The 25,043-nt window shown below is 50.3% G+C and overlaps 1 protein-coding gene across 1 annotated transcript in view; it reads right to left on the bottom strand.

Annotated features, from left to right (window-relative positions):
- DIAPH1 (diaphanous related formin 1) overlaps window positions 1-25,043 on the bottom strand; it is a 1,645,861-nt gene that overhangs the window by 452,642 nt on the left and 1,168,176 nt on the right. Inside the window, exon 18 of the mRNA XM_069654133.1 lies at window positions 17,707-17,715. Within this exon, the coding sequence (XP_069510234.1) occupies window positions 17,707-17,715 (9 nt within the window). The remainder of the gene's footprint in view (window positions 1-17,706; window positions 17,716-25,043) is intronic.

Genomic DNA, 25,043 nt, shown 5'->3' with positions numbered 1-25,043 from the left:
AGGTAGCAAGGCGTTCAGGCTGCGCTACATTCAGGCTCAGTCAGTCCCTTTTGATGTCTGGCAGCGAGAAGGGTGTAGCGGGGTGTCTAGGATGCGCCACATGATGTTAACTGGGCGTAGGGTAACAGGATACCACTCACCCCCCCCTTTGCTTCTGGGGCACAGGAGGGCACACAAGCACTCATGAGGAGCTGCAACCCTTACCTTGCCCGTTGCACCGCTTCTTGGTGGCGAGTGCCAGAGCCGCCTGTGTTGGTTGGCCAGACACAAGTTGTTGGCTCACCTCAGGGGGTCGGCAGGTATCGCACCTGGGCCCACATTGGCCTGGTCCTTAGATGTATGGCAGGCAAGGTGACATTAGTGGCTGGGTGTTGGGTGGGCTACTTGCTCTTCCTGTAGCGGCAGCAGACACACAGTTCCCGATGCATCCCGTTTCCAGGGGTTGGCATTCCTCATCCCTGGTACGGGATGCAGGGATAGCACAACAATGGTATGGCAGGCAGGGCACAGTGGCATGGTGTCGAGGACACTTGTAGGGCAGACAGGGGGACTTTAGTGGCAGGATATCAGGCCGCTTGCTGCCTAGTTATCTCCAAGGCAACAGGAGGCCGCCCTCCAGACAGGAGATGTTCACCTCCTCTCCCCCAGGCAAGAGTCTATGCACTTGATGATGTGACCAGCACATTTGAAAACAAAACTGCGATCAGAGTCCAGCATTTGGTGTACACCTGTATTGCGATAAAGGCACAACTTGCTTCCCCTTCGTTTTCCTGATGGCACTGTACAGAGAGGTGATTACTGGTGCAGTGCACAAGTTCTTGCATGACTGGCAGTGCAAGAATTGCCTGGTGTTACAGGTGCTCAGTGGGACTTACCTTGTCCAAACTCTGACATCGGAGCGCTTTCATTTTTACACTTTGCTCACACAGGATTACCTTAACACTCACCGCCATTGGCCCAGGATCTTCCAAGGGCCTTTTCTTTCCCCAGCTCCATCCAGGGAGCAATCTACGTCCCGTTTGCTCTGACATGGAGCTGGATCGCCAATCACCACTGGAGGTCCAGGTTTCCCAATGGAGCTGCTGCTTCCTGGTACCATACGGGAGTGCCAGCATGGAGCGCTTTACTTTATTTTTCATTTGCTCCCACTGGAGCACATTCACTCACTGCCGGTAGCAGCCCGGGATCACTGTTGGGGCTGCATTCCTGATTTTCATTGCTCCGACACAGAGCTGCACATTTGATCACCGCCACTGGGTCCGGGATCAGTGCCACAGGGACGCGGGCAACCATACATCTTTCTCTTCGCTATGGATTGGAGCAATGATCAGCTACTGCCCGGCAGCCCAGGATCTCGATGGTGGCTGCCGGCACAGCTAACGCGTGTTGTCGGCGCTGCCTTCAGGGGTGGGGGCGGGCACTCGCCTCCTTTCTTCTTGGGGGTAGATGGTGCTTCACCCAGGTCTCATGTGGCAAGGATGGCCGTACTGTTGCTTTATTCTTGTGGCGGGGGGCTGCAGGCTGGATCCCCCCTTCTGTCCGCACGAGCACCCTCCTCAGAGGGCCGCGGCCAGGGAGGATCCACCCACATGGCTCTGACTGCAGGGCTCTTCCACCACGATGCGGCGAAGGCTGCCTCTTCTCTTTCATTCCCCTTGGGAGAGAGGGTAAGGGGGGGCACAACTCTTTCCCCAGGTGGGGGTCACTTTCCCCCACGGGCTTCTGCTTGTGGGCTGGAGCGCGCTGGTCACTCACCTCCATTTCTTTCTTCTTCTCTCTCTTGCAGCAGATAACGAGGGGGGCAGGGGAGACTGTGGGGGGCTGGGTTGGGGGCTCACTACGATCCCAGCCGCACAAGCACCTCTTGGAATGAGGGCCGGGGCGAAGCATGCAAGGGCATCCCCTCCTTTCTCTGCGGCGATGACTGCTGCTCCTCCTCCTTTCTCCCTCCTCATTCTTCCCACGAAATAGGGACAAGAATTGAGCGGGGGACATTGCGGGGGTTCCACTCCCTCGTGACCATTGTGGGGCCGGGGGTAGTCATGCGGCCGTCCTCACTGGTGCTGGGGGGCCCAGCATTATGCTGGTGTGCAGAGGTCACCCCGACTTACAGGTAGTTGCAGGGCAGAGCACTGTGAGGCTGTGGGGTACAGCCTAGGTGCCGGGGCACAGCATGTGCCGGTAACATCCTGGATGGTCGGTGCCTGGGCTGGACCCAGAGCACCAGTTTGGTCTGGGGGACCAAACCTACAGGGCCTACACAGTGTAGGCCTGCAGGCCCACAATGAGAGACGGAGACAACAGGAGTTCCATAGTTGGGAGTCTGCAGCCGTTCTGCTGCACGTGCCTGCAGAGGCTCCTTTATGGCCCATCTTAAAATGGTAATACACATGGGCGGGTCACGCCTGATCTCAAGATCTGTGAAGGTGCTTCGAACCTTTGGAGTGGTGCGACCAATCACTCTTGACGTCTCCTGTAACCCTGCAGGTGAGCCTGTACAGACGTGTCCCTGGGGTATCCAGTGGTCTAGCCAGCTCAATCCTAGGTTGGTGCGCAGGAGCGTCACTGTTTTGAGTTTCGACAAGAGACTTTGGGGAATCCCAGCTTATGCAACAAAGCATCCTTCTGCCGAATTGTGTCGTCCCAGCCCCTTTGGGTCGCGAGATAGGAGGCTGCGTCATACCGCAAGAGTTGGGTGCCCCTGCATCACTGTGCGACGGTAACGGTAGTTAAAGGTTTTTTCCCCATTTCTTCCTGTGCCCAGAGACCTGCTGCAGCGTATTCTTCGTTCTTCATCCTGTCCCAAAACTGGACCGGGATCTGCATCTGTGCATCTGGAAGACAAGGCAAAGGTGGGAGATTGGACCTCTGAATACCAACTCTACACCTGCCAACTGTGGACCAATCCCGAGCTAAGGGCAGTGAGCAGTGAAGTCACTTACTGGTGGCCCTTTGTTCATCCAAACGAATGTACACATTGAAGGTTATTTTGGCTTTCCTTCTGGCTTTTGCTCCCTAAAGCCCTCTGAAAGTCAGGAACAGCTTTGTTCACCGCAGCACATCCTCACCTCACTTTTAGAATCTGTTTCACCTCTTCAGAATTCTTCCCCTAACATTTTCCTGCACTTTGTGAACTTTACGCATGACCGTCCGTTTTTACGCAAGGCTCATTCATGTTAGGGCTGGACTTTTAAAGTTAGGGTTGCCATCTCTGAAGATTGTTGGTGCTATAAACGTTATTCACACTTTTCCTTTGCAGGTATAGGTGGAGTTATCAACTTTCTTGCACTGACTTTAGTGGCTGTAAATATAAGTGTGTTGTGTGTGTGTGGAGTTTTACTACTGCATTTCATTATTCATGTGTGTTGTTAGTGGGCCTATAATATATTTCCATATACTCCTGTACAATTGTAATTCTTGGTGTTTCACTGTGTGTGCTCATTGGAGACCCCGGGTCACCCTCACTCCTGATATTAGCCTTGACTGCTCGCCAAGCTACTGGGAATTGGTCTGGCTATCTTCCCAGAAGTGTCCCCCTGTTCATCTAACAAAGGAGGCCTCCTAAACATCTGTCCACCAGGCCAGAGTTTAGGAATTCATTCTAACAGCCATGCCCTGAATGCATTAACTGTACTAACATTAAGCAGTACCCAAAGTTGCCAAGCGGAGTGAGAACTGTGGAACAGAAAAAGCCCTATAAAGCCACATGCCATGGCAAGGGACACAATGGATCGCTACAAGGTGCATGGCAAAGTGACTACTGGGAATGGCCAGAGGAATGTGCTGTGGGCACACTGGGTGTCTAGGTGAGGAGTGCAACAACACTGAATGCCAGGCCCCAGGCACAGTGTTCACTGGGCACAGAGTAAGGCCTTGCCCACGGTCGGGGCTTGTGGAGGAGAATGGGGCACAGCCAAGGCCCTGCCCCGGGTACAGTGCCCACTGGGCATGGCTTTGAATTGCAAACAAAGATTTAGTGAAAAGTGCATAATAGTTCAGGGTATGTTTTGGTTGCAGCACAAATAAACAAGCCAACACAAATTAGCCAGTTTCAGTCCCAAACCAACCTATAAGTGGTCATTGCCATATACTGCTCATGATGCCCACATGCCACCATGAAGGACATGTACATAGCCACAGTTCCTGCAGCACACGAAGAACAACAAGATCAGGAAAGCAGTAGGACTACGCGCTCAGCGGTATGCTCAGAGTAAGAGAAGGGCTAAAACAAAGAACATGGACGGCAAAGAATATTTTGAAGATGCTATTTTCCAGCTCAATGACTACAGCGTGAGATGTCATGAGCAGAGCATGCAAGCAGCCAAGTTATGATTGCCGTACAAAACTTGGCGAATTTGAGAGGTTTCTCTTTTTAAGCTGCATTAAGTTTCACTGACATACTAGCTGTAACCAGTGTGTCATGTGGTAATGTAGCGCTCTTTCCTCTTTCTCCCTTATCCCCCCACCCTCCATCTCTTTTTGGTGCAAGACCTTCGCTGATGTGCCTCTCATGTTTTTGTTGATAGTGACTTCCCAGTACGGTTAATTTGGATTCACCCTAGAACAAGCACTTTTTCAGATGCTAGTAAACATTTTTTATTGCCGTCGGTCGACACACTATTAAACTGTCTCTAAAAAATACATTCGACTCTGCGTTTATCTTGAAAGCTTCATGAAGTCGAGGGGGGTTATAAGAGGAAGGGGCCCAAAACGTGTGTTTTGCACGCAAACTGTAATGCAGTTTTTGCTCTCACATGATGCAAATACTGATGTACAGGTTTACACCAAACCTGCATGAGAATCTAGTGTCTGCTCTCATCCGTGATCTTCACTTAGTCGGACAAAAATCCATCCCATTTTTTTTTTTAATAAGAAACACAACAAGAGGCAAAACATGTCTTCGTGATACTTCGAAAACACGCACCTATTCGCTGACCCTCAGGGTAATTTTGTGAGGTCTGATTGGGCCAACGGGATTCGCGGGCACAGCTTGTTCTATGAAGTTTAGTAATACTAGACTTGGAATGGTTCCTTCAAAGAGAGCAAGTCTGAGCCCTTGGTAAACATGTCCAAATGGCCACGGGTCTGACCACGGGTGTTGTCATGAAGTGTCAGCACATCTAGCATTGATAATCTGCAAAAAAGGTGTATTTTTAAACAGTTTGCCCTCCCCTGGCTATAGGCAGGGCCAGAAAGCCACAGAGGAGTGGAGAATGACTCCAAACCATAAAAGACAACTAGTTTTGCAGACCGGCCCACGCATCTACCTGGACCAGAGTCCCCCACAGATTCAGTATGGGGCGTCAAGCAGTCTGTCAGACCCGCCCCAAGCCGGGTCAGCGGCCTTGAGCTTGGTCGCAGACGCAGCTCAAATCCCTAAAGTGTGTCTGTAGCATCATTGGTCGTGCACGCCCGGCATGAGGCCACTATGCAACTGAGCCGGGCACTGTGGCCCATGGACTCAGTTTAGTGCCCACAGGGGCCAGAGTCTAAGAGACGGTCTGTGGAGGCCTGCAGACATGATCCGGGCAAAAGCCTGGGCTGTGCAGTGCCAGGGAGCCAGATCACAATATAGTGTTGACCACGCAAGGCCACCTACCCTGCCATGCGGACACAATGGAGGTGGCAGGCCCAATAGTATGACCACAAAGACCATTTTCAAAAGTCTACTTTGTATGTCAATTAGCTAACACTGCAACACCATGAACAGTACTTGTTGGCGTTGCTTGATGAACCATAACTACTGAATTTCTGGGGTTTGCTGTTTGAGCAGCAACCACAACGTCCATTCAGCTTACCTTTTTTTTGTAGTTTTTCATGTTGTTACAGTACTTTAACCATAAATGTACTTAACGTTTTTCTCACCCCCCACATACATACATACATACATACACAAGTGCACTAAAGATGATATACCTCTTGCACTGTGAACTATTTAATCGGATTACTTTCACCCAGATGTCCATATTCGTTTACAAAATGGAACACTGTTTAACAAGCCACAGGAGAGGTTTCCTGCATGTGTACTTATTTAACTTTTATTTTCCATAAAATGACGTCTAACTACTAAAAAAATGCGCCCACCATGAAACATAACATAAACCACTCTTCCTGACAGTACATCAGCATTAAACTATAGCGCCTTTAAAGTTGATTATGTAATCAAGATCCTAATATTTTATTTGAATAGATCTTTGAATGATTCTGCTTCAAGATGAGTGAGACCAACACATTGCCCGAGCAATAAAACCAGAAGACATCACAAACAGCAGCAAATATACAAATTCATTAACCAACCTGCACAACCCCCTTTGACTGCGAAACGGGAAAAGGAAACACATGTTTTTTCCTAGCTACTAGAAGCTGAAGCATCAGGTCGCAAAGACTAAGGGCAATGGGGCCATACGGTAGACTCCCTACCAGTAGACATTATAGCAGCCGGCCTTTCTCAGGAAAGTCTCGTCTCTTTTTAAGGCCATTATTAGAAATTGCGATTGTTGACATTGGAAGTGTTTAGTGCTGCTGACAACAGTGCGGAAAATACACTTCGACAATTCCTGCATGGAGTATTTGTGTACATCCAGAGTGAAGCAAGAGGGGGAAAGAGCAAGTGATAAATGGACTTTTGGCGCCACCTCGTGGACAAAAAAATGCAACGAATATAGCATTTGAGAAGTTAAAACGGTTGTCCACTTTCGTAATTCACCCACATTACTTTACACCCAAAGCAGCGGAAGTGTCTGCTTTTGCATCAACAGTAAAATACTTATTTTTGTTTTAGTGAAATAGCGTTTTAAGTTGGCCGTTAAAATGTACAGCTTATTAGAAATCGAAAGAAAATACGGATATGCATGCAACTATGAAAACAATATAAACTCCGCACATTAACTGTCAACGTAGAAAGATGCTTCAATTCCATTTGTATTTTTTAAAAACATGAATGAATACTTACCAACAGAAATAATAATACACACGACCATTCAAAACGCCAACAAATGTTGCACGTCACGGTCAGTGGCAGCATTAGGCATCCTTTCCTATAGCGGCAGGACCCTTCTTTGAATAGGCCTTTTTTCTTTGAGGACATGACACAGCAACAGCAGACTTTTTGCCTCCAAACTTGCCTTGTGTCGCGGATTGAAGCTAGACCCTTGCAGATGGCTGGCGGCGATCTCACGCTCCCTGGGTAGCGTTAACGTTCTGAAAAGTGGCAAAGTGCTAGGTGCACAGACAATAGTGCCATATGCAAGCACGCCGAGGAGAAGGATAACGAACATCAAGTTCTATAAATAGCATTCCTGGGGAAAGGGCTTATATGTATCCTCCATGGGCACGGCTTAGCAGAGCTAGCTACAGACCCTTCAGACTTTCACGGTTCTCTTCCGGCTGCTAGGTTGACTGTGAGAAGATCCTGAATGGAGGTTTGCCATTCCTATACCACCCTGGGTTATACTGTCGCTGCGGATGAGATGCATACCAAGCTCTGCCTTTGAACTGGACGGGCACCCACACTGCATGCTTTGAATCCTTTGCCATTGGTCATAGGTGCTCACCGCCGCAAATCAGCTCAGGACACCCCGGCCAGATCAGATGGGGAGTTTGGGAAAATATGTTGGTGATGCACCCCGACTGTTATGATACCCTATTCCGTGTGCACCGCCTTGCCTGGGAGCTTGCAAAACACGAAGGAGCACTGATTAACGTCCGCCAATGCCGCAGCAGATGCCATGCAGGCTCTGCAGAGTCTATCTGCATGCACGGTCCAGAACTGTATGGCCCTTGATGGTCTCCAATAACCCGCTGTATCCTAGCGGGTGGCCAAGGCGAGGTACACACGGATGTTACCCTTGTTAATCGCCCAGAGCGTAGAGTATTTAGGGCGGTGGCTTATGTGGAAACGCGTACTCTTTGAGAGTATCTAACTGGTTGGAACACTCACTGCCTGGAGTGGGAGGTTGGATAAAGCAACTGTTTGCGCTCGTTTTATCCATACACCTGGTATTAATGATCGTGTTGCTGGTCATCAAGTGCTGTGCCTTTGCCATCACATATATGACATGCCTTAGGACACAGAAGGACTATAGCCACCACTCACCCGCGTATCATGTTGCGATGTAGGATTATGGAATGGGGGTTAGTGGGAGCTGTTCGCACCTCTTCCTGTATGTAATTATCTGAATAAAGGGAAAGACACTGCACAGTCCAGTGCAGTAGGACTGCGTCGCGCGCTTGCTTACACCTGGACACCTGTGCATCTGTCCGGTGTCTGTCTCCTAATTACTTCTGGCCTTGCGGGACAGGATGTGCTGGCAGAAGTCAAGAGCCAGGTGCCTATAGGGGCTTTCTAGGTTTGGGAACATCATCGGTGCCCATACAGAGGAAATAGGCTGTGAGTGGAATTACATCGATGAGAAGGGACAGGCAGTGTTCAGTCCAAAGACAACACAAATGTGTCCAGCACGAAGGTATAATGTATACAGTGGCAGGGGTGTGAAGGGCCTCGGCTGTCCAGTGGACAATTTGCCCAAGAGAGGTTTCAATCACACACTAAAAGGTACCTATGCCACAACCAATACAGAAGCAAATTCCACCAAGTTGTCTACCGACTCTGGGTCGAAGATGAGAAGGCATGATGCTTGGAATAAGAAGACACTACATGAATGAGACCTTCATCTGCTGCTCCGGATCTCCCCTCAGTGCCGAGGCCAGGATTCAAGGTATCGTCCCACGAAGTCACAGGTGGAGAACTGTGCCCGAGAGTGTAATGTTCCTTGTGAAGGGCTATAAAAAAAAGTTTGCAGCCCTCTGTTTAAAGGAGTATTCGTGTGGATCAAAACAAATGACATACCTCTCACTAATGTTTTTTCTGATGAATGTTGCTTTCACAGATTCCTCATCTATAATATCCTATTCACAGTGCAGCTGTTCTCCAGAAACGTTCCCACCGCCAGGGGGAGCAGCGAGGCTCAGTCCGAGGTCTTCACACTCCCCATGATGGACACAACATCGGCGACTGCAGAACCGATCGTGTACTAGCTATCCGCCAAAAGGGTTAGGCAAGGAGGGCGATGAGGAATTGATGGGAGGACGTCCATCAGAAATTATAAGTTACTCACCGTAGTGGCTAACATACTCTTAGTCCATAGTCCCCTTTCCTCCATACTGTATGGGCGTTCTTTCCAAGGGACGGGAGACAAAACTTTTTTTACCAGGAAAAACCTTCTTCACCTTTAAATTTAGAGGCGCGCTGGGGTGCGGCCAAGGAGCATGCGCTGCCCTGACTCTGCCCTCTGGCGCCACACCTCAGTCCCCATTGACGCATCGACAATAGATTTAACATTGCCTAATGACAGCAGTATTATTCACGGGGAAGTTGGTGGGATGTATGGAGGAAAGGGGACTATGGACTAAGAGTATGTTAGTCACTACGGTGCAATTACTCTTATATCCCGCTCCCCTTTCCTCCTTACTGTATGGGCGATTACAACTGATTGTAGCCCCAGGGTGGAGAGGAGACCCTCCTTAAGCAAATAGGTTCCTGAGAACCGCCTGTCCGAATGCCGCCATCCAAACAGTAATGCTTGCAGAAAGCAGAGGGAGAAGCCCACGTGTCCGCCCTGCTTATGACTTGCCAAGGGACATGGTGCTTGAATGCGATGGCCATTGCCTTGGCCCTGAATGCGTGGGCATGCATGTTGGCTGGGAGCGACTTGTGCTGGCCCTCATACACTTCTTTGATGGCAGAGACCATCCAGCGGGATATGGAAGCCTTAGAGGCCTGACAGCCTGGTCTTGAGCCTCAGAAAGTGACAAACAAGGCGTCTGATTTGCAGAAGCCATTGGTCCTGTCCAAATAGAATTTCAGGGCACGCCTGACATCCAGGCAGTGCAGCACTCTGTGCTTCGTCCTTGGGATCGGGAAAAAACGTATGAAGGACCATTTCCTCGTTCAAGTGGAAGGCAGACGGAACCTTGGCCAGAAATGCCGGGTGAGTCTGCAGGACTACTTTGTCCTTGTGAAAGGTAGTATATGGTTCCAAGGCGACCAGCGCCTGGATTTCGCTGACTCTACAAGCCTAGATGAGGCTGACTAGTAAAGCCATCTTGATGGTGACCAGCTTGAAGTCCACGGATGCCATTGGCTCGAACGGTTTGTGCGCCAGGGTGCCCAAGACTATGTTAAGGTCCCACACCGGGTGCAGTTTCTTGACGGGCGAGTAGAGCCTTGCGAGCCCCGCCAGATTATTGATGGGATTGGAGGAGGAGAAGATGCCTTCCTCAGAGTTCCTGTAAGCCCCAATGGCTGCGAGATGTGTGTGGCAGGTGTCCACCTGCACGCCTGAGTGGGCGAGGTGCGCAGAGAAGGAGAGCACATCTTACAAGGTGCACGCCAGGGGGTCGATTCCCTTGGAGTATGCCCAGTGGCAGAATCTGATCCATTTGCTTTTGTACTGGGACCTGGTAGCCTTGCTCCTGGTGCCCTGTATGACCTCTAGATTGGCCTGTGAGAGGCTGAGGTGCCGAAGCGTTACCTGCTCAGGTACCACGCTGTGAGGGCTAGTTTCCCTGGCGCCGGGTTGATGACTCTGCCCCTCTGCTACACCAGAAGATGTGCTGGGCCCGTCAGGAGGTGAATCGGGGGCACTTAGAGAGACTGAGGAGCTCCGAAAACGATGGCTTGGCCGGCCACCATGGAGCTATTGGAATGATGAAGTGTTGGCGAGACTCCTTGATTTTGAAAATTACCCTGTGAATCAGGGGTGTGGGCGGAAAGGTGTAGGCTTTCATCCCGGTCCACTGGAGGTGAAATGCGTCTCCCAGAGAGCCGGGGCCCTGACCTTGCCAGGATGCAAATTGGGGACACTTCCTGTTGTGCCAGGTGGCAAAGAGATCCACCTGGGGGAGACCCCACCTGTTGAAGATCTCCTGAATAACAAGGTCATTTAGCTGCCACTCGTAAATGTCCACTCCAAACCTGCTGATCATGTCCACTTCCAGGTTGGTTTCCCCCGGGAGGTGGATTGCAGTGAGGTAAATGTCGTTTTCCAGGGCCCACTCCCACATGCTGATCGCCAGTCTGCACAGAGGAGGGGATCTGGTGCCTCCCTGCTTATTGACGTAGTACATGCTGGTCGAGTTGTCTGTCTGGATGAGGACAACCTTGCCCATGAGAAGTGGTAGGAAGGCCCTGAGCGCCAGCTAGATGGCGTTCAGCTCTAGCCAATTGATGTAGTATTCCAGCTCCTGTCGAGTCCAGGTGCCGTGGACCAAGAGATTGTTCAGGGTAGTCCTCGAGCGAGGAATCTGTGGCGACCGTGGCCTGCGGAGTGGACGGAAGGGCTTGCCCATCCGTAGGTTGCAGTCTCTAGACCACAAAGTTAGGTCCGGGTGGAGAGATGGAATAACGTTGATCAGCTCGGATTGAGAGCCCCGCTCCTTGTTCCATGAGGCCGCAAAGTGCAGCTGAATCCTCCTCATCCTTAGTCTTGTGTGCGGGACGGCTAATAGGACCGCTGCCATTAGACCCAGGAGATGTTGGTACCACCATGCCGAGGTCACTTCTCTGCTGAGGAAGTGGGTGGTCGCCCTCTTGATAGCCGAGATTTTGTCCTCCGAAGGAAATACCTTCTGGGAGCCAGTGTCCCAGATGAGGCCCAAAAACGTCAGAGTCTGCGTGGGTTGCAGCTGCGACTTATTGAGGTTGAGCGAAAAGCCCAGATTGTGCAGTGTGTTCATAAAGGCATGGGACGAGTGGTGAACCGCTTCTGGAGATGTAGCCCTGATGAGCCAGTCGTCGAGGTATGGGTAAATGTGGAGGCCCTGCGCTCTGAGGAGGGCTGCCACTGCATTCATGAGTCTGGTGAAGACCCTGGAGGCCGAGTTGAGGCCAAACGGAAGGACCTTTTACTGAAAATGATAGCCCATGATCCTAAACCGGAGGAAAGAACGATGGGGCTACCAAATCAGGACGTGCAGGTAAGCGTCCTTCAGGTCCAGGGAGCACATCCAGTCTCCCTTGTCCAATGTCTCGGCTATAAAAGCTGGCGTAACCATCTTGACATTTTGCAGGGGTAAGGAGAGGTTGAGGGTGGAAAGGTCCAGCACAACTCTCAGGCCAGCCTGGTTCTTCTTCTTCTGACTGGCGAAAATCCTGGAGTAAAAGCCAAAGCCTTGCTCGGACTTCCTCCACTGCCTGGCTCTCTACGAGTGAACGGATCTCTGCCAAAAGAGTTGCTGTCCCAACCTGTGAGAGTGAAGGAGGGAGGAGAGGCTGGGATAGGGAGGGGGTACCCCGTGGATACTACAGAAATGTGAATGAGAGCAAGCCTGCCCCCCACCGGAGACACGTGGACCCAAAGAGACTTGTCATGCCTTCTTTCGCTCGGAGGCTGTCGTGGAGGAGGGGGGACTGGGAAAAGCCCCCCCCCCCCTTTGTTGTTTGCGCCGGTTCTGAGACAGCGAGCGGTCCGGCTGCCTGGATCTACTTTCCTGGAAGCCTTGGAACCCTCTGTACGTAAGACCCCTCTCGGAGCGCTGCTGAGATTGGGTGTATGATTTGGGCGTGGTCTTTGTAAGGGTGGATAAAGACTTGGCCGTTTGTGAGCACTTTTTCTTTTTGTCCAGCTCTTCGTTCGTGGAGGAGTGGAACAGGTCCCAACCCTCGAACGGTAGATCTAATATGCGTTCCTGGACATCTGGGTTGAATTTTGTTGCAGGCAGGCAGATGTCCAGGACAGGGACTTATCTGGTAGAATGGGGTCAGAGACCCTAAGGCACATCCTTTGCAGTCAGATCATAGCATTCAGAGATGCAGAGAATGATCCACCTAGACTCCGTCAGATTAGTCACAGCCCTGACAGCATGCGCACCAGTGTAACCAATGAAAAGCTGGTCATCTTTTCTAGACTCTCTCGCCCGAGAGACGTAGTAGCTGAGGGCCCACACCGTGTCCGGCTAATGGAATCGCTCCTCTGCCTAGAAGGTTGAGAGATGAAAATCGGTTCATAGTGATAATACCGAATTTAAAAATCTCGAAAACCAAAATCTCGAATACAAAAGGCCGAAAAATAAAATATCGAATTTTTTTTTCAATGTGTTTTTTTTCAAAATGGGGGGGTTCCCCCCCAACCCCCCTTTTTTCATTTTTTTTTATTTTACCCCTTTTTTTTACTTACCTGACCCCAAAAACATATAAATAAATAAATAAAAAATTCGATATTTTTTTTTCGATATTTTATTTTTCGGCCTTTTTGTATTCGAGATTTTGTTTTCGAGATTTTGACTGACCACCATGAAAATCAGACCACTTTTGAAAGAAAGAGGGCCTCACTCTCAGAAGTAACCTTCTCCTTGGAGAAAATCAAGTAGGGAGGCTTAACCGATGACACCTGGAGCTCATAACCAGGAAAATCACCTTAATGGTGAACAACCTTATAGAACCGGAATGGAGGGGCTCAAACTAAGCTCTTGTTTGTAAAGTAAAAACCACATTTAAATCCCATGCCAGGACAACAAACTGGTGTGGAGGAAACTCAAACCCAGCATGAACTGAATCACAATAGGGATTGTGAAGAACAAGCCCTTTTCCCGGCGACCTCTTGAAAAATGAAATAGTGGGCAAGTACCCATTAACAGTGTCAATCTGTAGACTCGCTGGGGCCAAGGACAGCAACAAATACAAACAGGGGAAAACTGACAAGATAAAAGGGTCGAGATCTCTAGACAAGTCCCACTCCTTGTATCTCAGCCTTTCAGTAGCCAAGCATGAAGGCTAAGGCTGCTGAAATTCAGGTGGAGAACCCGCCCCTCCGATTGGGAAAGCAAATCGAGTCTCCTCGGAAGGCGCTGATGGACACTGTCCTGCAACTTGGATACCACGCCCACTGGCACCAGTACGGAGCGATCAGGATCAACATGGTTCTGAACAGGTGGAATCTTCTTAGAACCAGCGGAATGACCGGGATTGACTGGAACGCATAAAGCAGACTGAATTGCCACTCGGCCGTTAGTGCGTCCCACATAACTCCCAGACAAGGAGATTGTCTGGAGCAGATCAACCCACACTGCCTGTTCACACCGAAAGCAAAGAGGTCCATCTGAGGAGTACCACAAAAGGAGATATCCAAAACTTCCTGGCAGAGCTCCCATTCGAGGGAGGCAGAGTGTCTGCTCAAGGCCGCCTTTGTGACATTCAATCTTCTGCCCACATGAGCTCCCATCAGAGAGACGCTGTTCTCCAGAGCCCAGAACTACAGTCACATTGCTTTTCTGCACAGAGGCAAGGTCCCCAAACCACCTTGTATGTGGTGGTAGTGCATGGCCACTGTGCTGTCCGTCACGAGTAGCACAGTCCTGTGTTTCACAGAGGGGAGGAAGGCAACCAGGGCAAGCCTGATCCGCATCAGCTCCAGCAAGTTGATGTGTTCCGTTAGACTCTACGGGAGACCACAGGTTGCTGACTTACCGATCCGACAGGTGAGCACCCCAACTAGTCAGAGATGTGTCTGTGACCACCATAACCAGGAACTAAGGTTGACGACACAACGCGCTTCTAAGCAAGTTTTTGCATGACATGCCAGGCAAGATCCTGAGCCATCTGGTCCGTGACGTGTAAAATGTCTGATATGTGGCCCTGAAACTACGATTATTCGCGACGGAGAAGCTACTGAAGCCTGGTATGCAGTGATTTTGTCGAATTGAAAACTAAGTGGCATTTTAACAAATGAAAGAACAAAGAAAAAAAAGTGAATACATACATATATATGTGGACGTGGGGTAAGTGGTTAAAATGGGGGGGAGGTGTTGGGGTGGGGTTTCAAACATAGGGAAATAGGGGGTTGGGAGGACCAGTGTTTTTTCATTGTTTTAGGTTTGTTAAAAATGAATTCTTCTTTTATTAATTTGTTAAAATCACATGTAACCAGAAATCCTGAGGCCGGGACTTTCTGGGATTGGAGGACATTGACCATATGAAAGATGTTTGCCACTCGGTCCTCAGGCGGGTATGTCCTGTCCGGGAAAGTGTTCAAGAGTGCTTCGATAAATCAATTTCAGGGGAAAGCCCAAGCTGTGCAATAGAGTGCATGTGTGGAGGAGATGCTCAGACACTAGATCTGAGGAGCGAGCTCAGACGAGCCAGTCAACCAGGTAGGGAAAGACATGAATGCTAGTGGAGGTGAGCCACCACCACCACTAGCAGCTTGGTGAAAACCCAGGGAGCCAAAGAAAGGCCGAATGGCAGGACTGTGAACAGGCAGTGATGTTGGCCACCACGAACCGCAAGTACTGTGTTCCTGATTAATCGGCATGTGGAAGGAGGCATCATGAAGGTCCACTAATACCAACCAGTCCCGTAGATCGAGGACTTGTAGGATCTGGGCTAGTGTAACCATCTGGAATTCGACCTTGCACAAGAACAAATTCAATAACCTCAGGTCCAGAATGGAACGCAAGCCCTCATCCTTCTTTGGAACCAGAAAATAGGTGGAGTACCAACCATTGCCTTGTTCACAGTGTGTTAGCAGTTCTATCGCACTCTTTAGGAGAAGCTGATGGACTTTCGCTAAGAGGATGTTATCCGGAGGCAATGAGCCGGGGTAAGAGCCGTGGTCTCAAGGACTCTGCATGAATGGGAGACAGGACCCTGTTGAACAACCTTTAAGACCCAAGCAACAGATGTGGTCTTAACACATTCCTTGCTGAACAAGGTAAGGACCCCCCCCCCTCACAGGTGAACCGTGGCAGAAAACCTCAAAGGGGTTTGGCCCCTTAAGGTGCTGAAGGCACAATGGCTACAGCCACACCTCTCGGGTGTAGAAGTCTGAGGGACGAAAACCTCAACCTCTTGCTGAAGATGCAGAGGTCTGCTGCAGGGCTAGACCCAACACCTTCACTGTGACCTTTGATGCCTGGAATTTCTGGAGGGTCTCATCAGCTTTCCCCCCAGATAGATTTTGGTCATCAAAGGGCACGTGTAAAGAGGTTCAGCCTGGACATCATGCACAAAGCCAGACGTTCTCATTCAAGAGTGTCGCCTGAGCACCACACTTGTGGCCATGCCCACATAGTCAGTCGCGTCTAGTCCTAATTACAGAATCTGGCAAGGACAAAGTCAGGGCCAGTGCAGAGATCTCACTGCCCGAAGGCAGAGTCAGGCAGAGAGTAAGCTCTTCCTTCTTTGACAGGCACAAGTCAGTAGACATGCAGGAGTGGTCCACAGCGGGTACCTTGCCGGCTGCAGAACACACAGTGGGTCCTGTCTGCACCGAAGCCAACGGTGCCATTGCTGAAGCAGTCAGCGACTTGGCAAACATGTCCAGCATCTTTTGGCAAAATAGTTCCCATTCCTACGGGGTGGAGGATTGGGTAGGAAAAGGTACCTTATCCAACTCTGGAGGACCTCTGGATCAGTGCCACTTTTTGGAAGAGGAGAACGAATGCTGGTGCAAGGAACCACTCAGAGAGCAGGATCTCTTGGGGTGCTTCTTTCCCTTACCAGAGGTGAGCTCTCCTCAGACGACGCTCCGCGCGACCTCAAACGAGACCATGCAACACCACCCTTTGTCTTCTGGATGAGGGTAAAAAAGCTTTACTGCCCTTTTCTGTATGGCCTTCAGGTGCATTGATTGACAAGAACCACAATCCTGTGAGCCGTGTTCTTCACCCAAGCATTATAAACAATCTGTAGAAGATCCAACACCTACATCTGCCAACCGCAGTCAGCGCACGGTTTGAATCCAGAGGCATTTGTGGGGTTGGACATGGCAGCGATGAATTAGAAAAATGTGACTGTTTTCCTAATGGAAACAGAGTGCGTGGAAAAATGGAACAGAGGTGACAGTGCGCAGCGCCTCTATGGATATTGGCTGTGTCAAGTGTGGCACAGGGTGCATAGAGGCTGAAGGAGTCGATGCAGAGCCACGCTGTGCTCCATGGCGGCGCAAGCATTTCCGGAGTATAACTGTATTGTGTATAGGATATCATAGATGAGGAATCTGTGTGAGGAAAGAATACATTAAAAACTGCCATGTGTCCCTTACAGAGTAATAAATACATGTTTTGACTGATTTGTTAAACAGCCGTGGGAAAAACTGAACTTCTGGTCTCGTGCAGCTTCTGTTTATCCCAAGCATCATATTCGGCACCAACATCATGTTGAAGTGGTTGAGGAGCAGCACTGCACCCCTGTTGGCTACTGAATTAAATGTCTGAGCCATTCTGCGCATGAGAGGCATTTCAACAAATGAGGAATCTGGGGGAAGGTGGTAGCCATTACGTCCATATCAGTATGCACCAGTTAATCAGTTGTCAGGCCATAAATACCCACTTTAGCATTCAATGTTGCAGACTCTTGACAAACCTACGACACACAGACAGTCACAAAAGTTGATTGTTTCATACTAAATACCAATGCAACCGTCCTGCAGTCTTTCACTGCACGCTAATATCATGAAAACACAAACACCAAATTAACAGACTACTACCACCCACCTCCACACTAGCAACAACACATGGATTCTAAGCAGATCCACAAGCCTCAGAAATATATAAATGTGACACACCAACACAATTAGTGACACTCATTCCCCCTACAAAAACTACTAACCCGAACAATCAAGTATCCAGGTTATTAATGCAATCACACAGCCTCTTCTGGACTCAAAAACATCAATGACAGGCAGTAGTAACACTAAAGAAGTGACTTACCTTTGGAGACTGGAACAATCAGTAAAACAATCCACAGGCAGGCCAGAAAGGAGAAAAAGAAAAAAAATAAGTGAGAACTCTAATACGTTCAAAATGATTATAGTAGGCAGAAGGCGGTCAAGAGGATTCTAGGACAATGAAAGCAAATCTTTCTAATGTCAGTGTCAGATACAATTATTCCCCAGAAGGAATTCAAAGGGGGCAGCAAGGACCCAAGGCAACAATGCAGTGATCCTCCTTAAGATAGTACACTTGGGGTAGGGTAATGATAGCTGAAGCCTTTTTGGCATTAGTGTGTGTCAGCAAAATTATTGCTAGCATCAATAGGAAAGGGGCTACCCAGACAATATGAGCTACACCTGCTAATCAGTCCCACCTGGATGTACATTAAAAGGTTACCATTTTTGGCCAGGTTTATAATTGCAACCATTTCTTAATGGTGTTCCTTCAGTAAATCAGAAGTGATTATCGTGACTACTAAACCATTAGTAAGAATTGAAACTACCCGCTATGGCCAATCTAAGTTAACAGAGAGACAATAATACAGGTGTCCCCGCAGTAAATCCGTATGCACAACAGATTCTATAGTAAGAGCTCACATGTTTTATGTGATAATGCTATTTTCTGGCTCTTTAAAGAACATTGAAAAACTGCTAACAAGGCATCTGTAAACTTTATACCAGCTTTTAAAAAATTGTTAAAAAAAATATGAAATAGAAGAAATAAATAGAAAAACCAGCATTAGATTAAACGGTCTGTTGAGCCGACAAGTTTCTGGTGACCTCATGCCACTGCCAAGTATCATCAATGAATTTATGTCATCTTAAATTTAAATGTTCCGTTCTTAGGCTACTGAATTGAAGCGTCCATGCTATTGTTTTTTCCTTTGTTTATTAGCACTACTAAAATAATGTTTTTGAAGTGTATTTTGTACGTCATGTCGGTCATGATGAAGGCTGAAAACCACATTCCTTGGTTAATTCTCTAACAAAGCCAAGACCCGGACTTGCCTGGCCTCGGATGCTTTGAGAACTCTCTGACCCACCTCTTTATTCCCCCAGCCTCACCATGTTTCACCTTAGTGCCTCTACATATGCACGACTCAATGCCATTTCTTTAATTAACTAATTATACGAGGAGATTTCATGATGCATGTTAACACAGATTCATTTTTCATAAGTTCTCATTTTTTAAGTTCCAGAACCCCTCTACAACACAAACTTCAGGGAGGGGGATTCCAGGGGGGTTTCTTGGCCTTCATTAGCCACAAACCCTAAGAACTGAGGGTTTATTTTGTGCAGCTTTCACAGCAAGGTTCCTCTGTGGTGAGCAAATTTAATAGTCAAGGGTCTGGGTCCTGAATTACAATGTAATCAACATTTCAGAAAGGAACATTTGGAATAATGCCAAGGTACAGCCCCCAAAGCTTCATAAGCATGCTCTTCACAGTATTCAAGAGACAAGGGTAGCTGCCAGACTAGACAAAATGGTTGTCAACTAATTCATGAGGGAAGGTATTATTTTCTTACAGGTGATGTTGATGAGATTATATTGCCATTCACACAGACACCAAAAATGGTTCCTAGTTATTTGGAAGAATCTGGGAATTCTTGCTAACCTTCTGCAGATGTGTCGGATTTGTCAGAGCCCACCTGGATGCAGGGGCCGATGTCACTCAATGTGAATTTCGAAAGCACACCGTTTATGATAAAACCAAAGTTAAACCACATGAAGACATTATGAGTTACTCACCGTAGTGACTAACGCAGACTTAGTCCTTAGTCCCCTTTCCTCCATACTGCATGGGCATCCCTTTGAAGGAATGGGAGACGGAATCTTTTTCACCAGAAAAAAACCTACTTCCCCTTTGCTACCCTGACTCCGCCCACCAGCGCTTCTCCTCAGTCCTCATTGACGCGTCGACAATATTTAACATTGTCGAATGACACTAGTATTATTAGAGGGGGAGGGGGGAGGATGGTGGGAGCACGTTAGTTACTACGGTGAGTAACTCATAATTACTCTTGCGTCCCGTCCCCTTTCCTCCATACAGCCTGGGCGATTACAACTTCAGGCAGCCTCAGGGTGGAGATGAGACCCTCCTTAAGCAAATAAGTTCCTTAGAACCACTTGTCCGAAGGTCGCTTCTGATTTAGAGCCGGTGCCCAAACAATAATGCTTACAGAAAGTCTTAGGGGTGCCCCAGGTAGCCGCCCTGCTTATGACTTGCCCCGTAGCCTGCTGCTGGAAGGCAATGGCCGTGGTCTTGGCTCTGACCGCATGAAGGTGCTTGTTGGCTGGCAGTGGCTTGTGCTGTCCCTCACAGGCCTCTTTAATGGCCGCAACTATCCACTGTGCAATAGAAGCCTTGGATGCCTGATAACTGGGTCTGTAGCCCCCAAAGGTGACAAAAAGTGCATCCGATTAGCGGAAGCCCATGGTCCTGTCTAGATAGAATTTCAGAGCGCATATGACATCCAGACAGTGCAAGACGCTCCAAGCCTCGTCCTTGGGGTCAGCGAAGAACGAAGGTAAGACTATTTCCTCATTTAGAGGCAAGGCGGAGGGTACCTTAGGTAGGAATGCTGTGGTGAGTCCGCAGGACTACCTTATCCCTGTGGAAAGTGGTGTAAGGTTCTGAGGCCACCAGAGCCTGGATCGCGAGCAGAGGTAAGTCCCACCAGCAAAGCAGTCTTAATGGTGACCAGCCTGATGTCCACGGACACCATTGGCTCGATTGGTTTGTGCGTTAAAGCGCACAATGCCATATTGAGGTCTCAAACTATGTGTGGCCTCTTAAAGGGTGGGTAAAGCCTGGACAACCCTGCCAGATGTTTCTTGACAATTGGGTTGGAGTAGGAGAAGACCTCCTCCTCCGAATTTCTGTAGGCCCCTATGGCTGCCAGGGAAGTGCGACATGTGTCCACCTGAATGCCTGAGTGCGCGAGGTGCATCGCGAAGGAGAGCACGTTGTCCAGCGCGCATGTAAAGGGGTAGTTCTCCTTAGAGTCCGCCCAGTGACAGAACCTGCTCCATTTGCTTTTATATTGGCTCCTGATAGCCTTGCTGCTGGCGCCCTGAATGATCTCCATGTTAGCCTGTGATAAGCTCAGGTGTTTGAGGGTGATCGTCTCAGGAACCACGCTGCAAGGGCTAACTTTTGAGGCACAGGGTGGTGGACCCTGTCCCAGCAGGGGGGCAGGAGAGTTGCCGGACCCAGCGGAAGGTGAATGGGGGTCTGTCCATGAGGCTGAGCAGTTCGGAGAAACCACAGTCTCGCTGGCCACCAAGGAGCTATCAAGATGATGCTGAGATGCTGAGGTGACAAGCTTCCTTCATCTTGCGGGGTACCCTGGGGATCAGGGGTGTGGGAAAGGCATATGTTGTCATGCCTTCCCATTCAATCTGTAATGCATCTCCCAGGGAGCCGGAGCCCAGGCCCTGCCAGGACGCGAACTGATGGCACTTTCTGTTCTTCCAGGAGGCAAATAGATCCACCTGATGGTGGCCCCATATGTTGAAGACCACCTGCAGCACCTGGTTGTTGAATTGCCATTCATAATCGTCTGCTCCCAGCCTGCTGAGCTTGTCCGCTTCCAAGTTGGCCTCCTCTGGGAGGTGGACGGCCTTGAGGTAGATGTTTTCCAGAGCCCATTCCCACATGCTGACCGCTGGGCTGCACAGCGGAGGGGACCTGGTATCCACCTGCTTGTTGGCATAGTACATGCTGGTGGAGTTGTCGGTCCGGATAAGGACATTCCTGCCTCCAATGAGCAGCAGGAAGGCTTTGAGGGTTAGTCAAAAGGCCCGAGCTCCAACCAGTTGATAAGTGATGCCTGCTCCTGCCGGGTCCAGACTCAGTGGAGCTGTTTAGAGTGGCTCCCCAGCCCTCTAGGGAGGAGTCCGTAGAGATGATGAGCTGCAGAAAAGGCTGCAGGAAGGGCTTGCCCGTCCGCAGGTTGCAGTCCCTGGACCACCACGTGAGGTCCAAGCGGAGGAAAGGCGGTATGCTGACCAGCTCCGCTTGGGAGCCCTTCTCCTGATTCCATGAGGCTGGGAAGTGCAGCTGTAATCTCCTCATCCGGAACGTTGTGTGTGGCACGGCAAGGAGGACAGCTGCCATGATACCCAGCCGAGGTCACTGCTCTGGTAAGGAAGTGCGTAGTGGCCCTCTTGAGGGCCGTAATCTTGTCCTCCGAGGGAAATACATTCTCGAGCTTGTATCCGAGATGAGGCCTAAGATGGTGAGGCCCAAGAAGGTGAGGTTCTGCGTGGGCTGCAGCTGGGACTTCTTGAGGTTGATAGTAACTCCCAGGTCATGGAGCATGTTCATAAGCGCGGAGGAAGTATGAGTAACCCCCTCCGGGGATCTCGTCCTGACGAGCCAGTCGTCCAGGTACAGGTAGACATGGTGGCCCTGGGCCCTGAGGAGGGCTGCCACTGCATTCATGAGTCTGGTAAATAACGTTGGGGCCGAGCTGGGGCCAAAGGGTAGCACCTTGTACTGAAAATGACAGCCCATAATCCTGAAGCGAAGGAAGGAGCGATGAAGTTGCCAAAATCGGGACCTGTAGGTAGGCATCCTTCATATCCAGGGAGCACTTCCAGTCTCCCTTGTCTAGGGTCTCCACAATGAGTGACGGTCTAACCATCTTGAAATTCTGAAGAGGGAGGGAGAGGTTGAGGGTGGATAGGTCCAATACAACTTTCAGGCCAGCCTGGTCCTTCATTTGTATGGGAAAAATCCTGGAATAGAAGCCCAATCCTCTCTGGGAGGCTGGTACTTCTTCCTCTACTTGGCTCTCGAGAGCGACCGGATCTCCTCCAGTTGCCGTCCCAATCTGTGAGAGTGGAGGGCAGGAGGGAGGAGAGGGAGGCATCAGTAGGTGGTACCCCTTGGATACTATAGAGGATCCAGGGGTCCACAAAGCTCTGGCACCAGAAATGCATGTGCGAGGCAAGCCTGCCACCCACTGGACACAAGTGGACCCTAAGGGACACGTCATGCCTTTTTACCGTCTGAGGCTGCTGCTGAGGAGGGGGACTGGAAGAAGCCCTAGCTCCCCCCCTTTTTGTTGCTTGTGCCGGTGCTGTCTTGGCGAGCAGCCAGGTTGTCTCGACCTCCATTCCTGGAATCCCCAGAACCCACCACACGCCCGCCCCTTGCCGGAGCGTTGATGCGACTGGGTGTACGCCTTGGGCATAGCCTTCGTCAGGATAAAGACTTGGAGTTTGCGAGCTGTTCTTTTTATCTAATTCCCCGTCGGTGGTAGAGTGGAAGGGGTCACTACCCTCGAACGAAAGGTCCAATATGCGATCCTGGACGTCAGGGTTAAAAATGTAGTAGCCCGAAGCCAGGCCGCTGTCCTCATGTTCATGGTGAGGCAGATGGCCCGGCAAAAGGTATCCATTTGGGCCACAGTGGACTCCATGATGTCCTGCGCTACCAGCCTGGATTCTCCTACACCTGCCTTGAAGCGTGCCTGGCTCTGCACCGGACGTTCCAGAAGGAAGTCCACTATTTCCCGCCACAACCTCTGGTTAGCAGCTGCCATCATGGCATCCGCATTTGCCTGACAAAGGTGCAGGGAGGCCTTGCAGTACAGCTTCTTCCCATACCCTTTCAAGATCTTCTCCTTGCCTAGCAACGCTGAGGACGAGGTGGCCGAGGACAACCAAGGCTTAGAGTAGAGTGACGCTGCAGCGATCACCGAAGAATGCAGCTGGTGGTGCGTTGATAACAAGAGTGTGTCCCCTTCAATCTGTCTATACTTGGCATCGAGGCGTCTATTGACAGGTTGGGGCGAATGTGGCTTGAGCCACCCCCTCTTGGCCATAGCCACAACATCTTTCTGCATCGGGATACCCGTCTTGGTAGGGGGTTTTAGGGTGAGGACCTCTTTCAAGATCCCCCCCCCCTCCTTGGGCTGCTCTACCTCGGGTTGAGGAAGGCCCAGATATTTTGCCAAACCTGCAAGCCGGTCGTGGAAGGCCTTTGCGGACGATGGCATGTCAGGGTCGTCCTCCTCCTCGTCTGTATCCAGCTGAGTTTCCGGCTGGTCCGGAATGGGAAGAGGGGTGCTGGGTGCCGTGGGCTGTGGGGTGGAGACCGGAGCCGTAGGCTGCTGCAGGACCAGTGAGCTGTGGGGGCAGGGGAGCTGGAATTGAAGGAGCCGGCGGGTGCCAGAGCCATTGGAGGTATGACTATGGGCGCCAGTGGAGTGACCGGGAGAGCAAGTCCCTGACTGCATCCAGTAGGATGGCCCCCATTTGGGGGGTTCGCATGAGCGCCAGGAACCTTTAGAAAAACCTGTCTTCGGAGGCAGAAGCAGTGGCAGGGTATGTTGACGGAGTGGCTGGGGGCTCCTGGGGCCGGAGTGCACTCTGTCTAGGTTGCAGGGGAAACCTGCCCTCCGCTGCTGATGGATAAACTGTAGGTCACGTACCTAGTTGACACCAGCCCCACCTGGAAACTCATTCACCCGCCTGCTCTGTTCCTAGAAGTAGCATTGGACGAGCGGCCATGTTTTCTGGCGCAACTGCCATTTTGTCGAGCTGCATCATGATGCATGGCTCCCTGGGCACGGCCTCCTCCAAGACTCGATTGTGGAGCATGAGGCCCATCCTGCACCTCAGGTCTAGGCCTGGAAGGCCTCCCACTTGGGCGTTTCCTAGGGAAGGAGTCACCCTTACGGGGTGCGATGGAAAATAGCGGTCCTCCTTTGGGCCTCGATCTCTGTTTGATTAAGTTTTTCAAGTCCTCTGGAGGCGATCCTACGAAGAGCTCCCTCCACCTAGCTGGCCTGTTCTACAGTGCGTCGCACGCGGTACAACCCTCCCAGCAGTGGTCAGGGCCAAGGCAACGAAGGCAAAGAGCGTGGGGTCAGACATACGGAAGAGCCCCTCGCAGGCTGGACACCTGCTGAAGCCCGCTCAAGTCGAACTGCACCGGGGAGGAGCGCGACACCGGAAGACCGAGTACCTGAATGACAAAGAGAAGACAGAAAGATAGAAGAAGTAGAATTCAGGGAAGAGTGCGTGGTATTACATAGACGAAGCCAAACCTCGGAGTGCTGGTGAAATCATCCCGTTCCAGTTGACGTGGAAAAGGGAACTGAGGAGTGGCGCTGATCGGCAGAGTCAGGGTAGCGCCTGCTCCCACGGCCGCACCTCTGCGCGCCTCTAAATTTAAAGGCGAAGGAACAAGTTACTTACCTGTAACTGTCCTCCAGCATGGGTCTGGCATGGATTCACATGCTCATGAATATTCCCCGTCGTCAGGCCGGGAATCCTCGGTAAAGAAAAAATCAGTATCAGTTTCATTTCTGATCTGTCTT

The sequence above is a fragment of the Ambystoma mexicanum genome, chromosome 3q, assembly GCF_040938575.1.
Source record: "Ambystoma mexicanum isolate Mex_15411 chromosome 3q, UKY_AmexF1_1, whole genome shotgun sequence".
In the NCBI taxonomy this organism is placed as follows: domain Eukaryota; kingdom Metazoa; phylum Chordata; class Amphibia; order Caudata; family Ambystomatidae; genus Ambystoma; species Ambystoma mexicanum.
The sequence above is the reverse complement of the archived record's forward strand: the minus strand, read 5'-3'. Positions and strand labels throughout refer to the sequence as shown.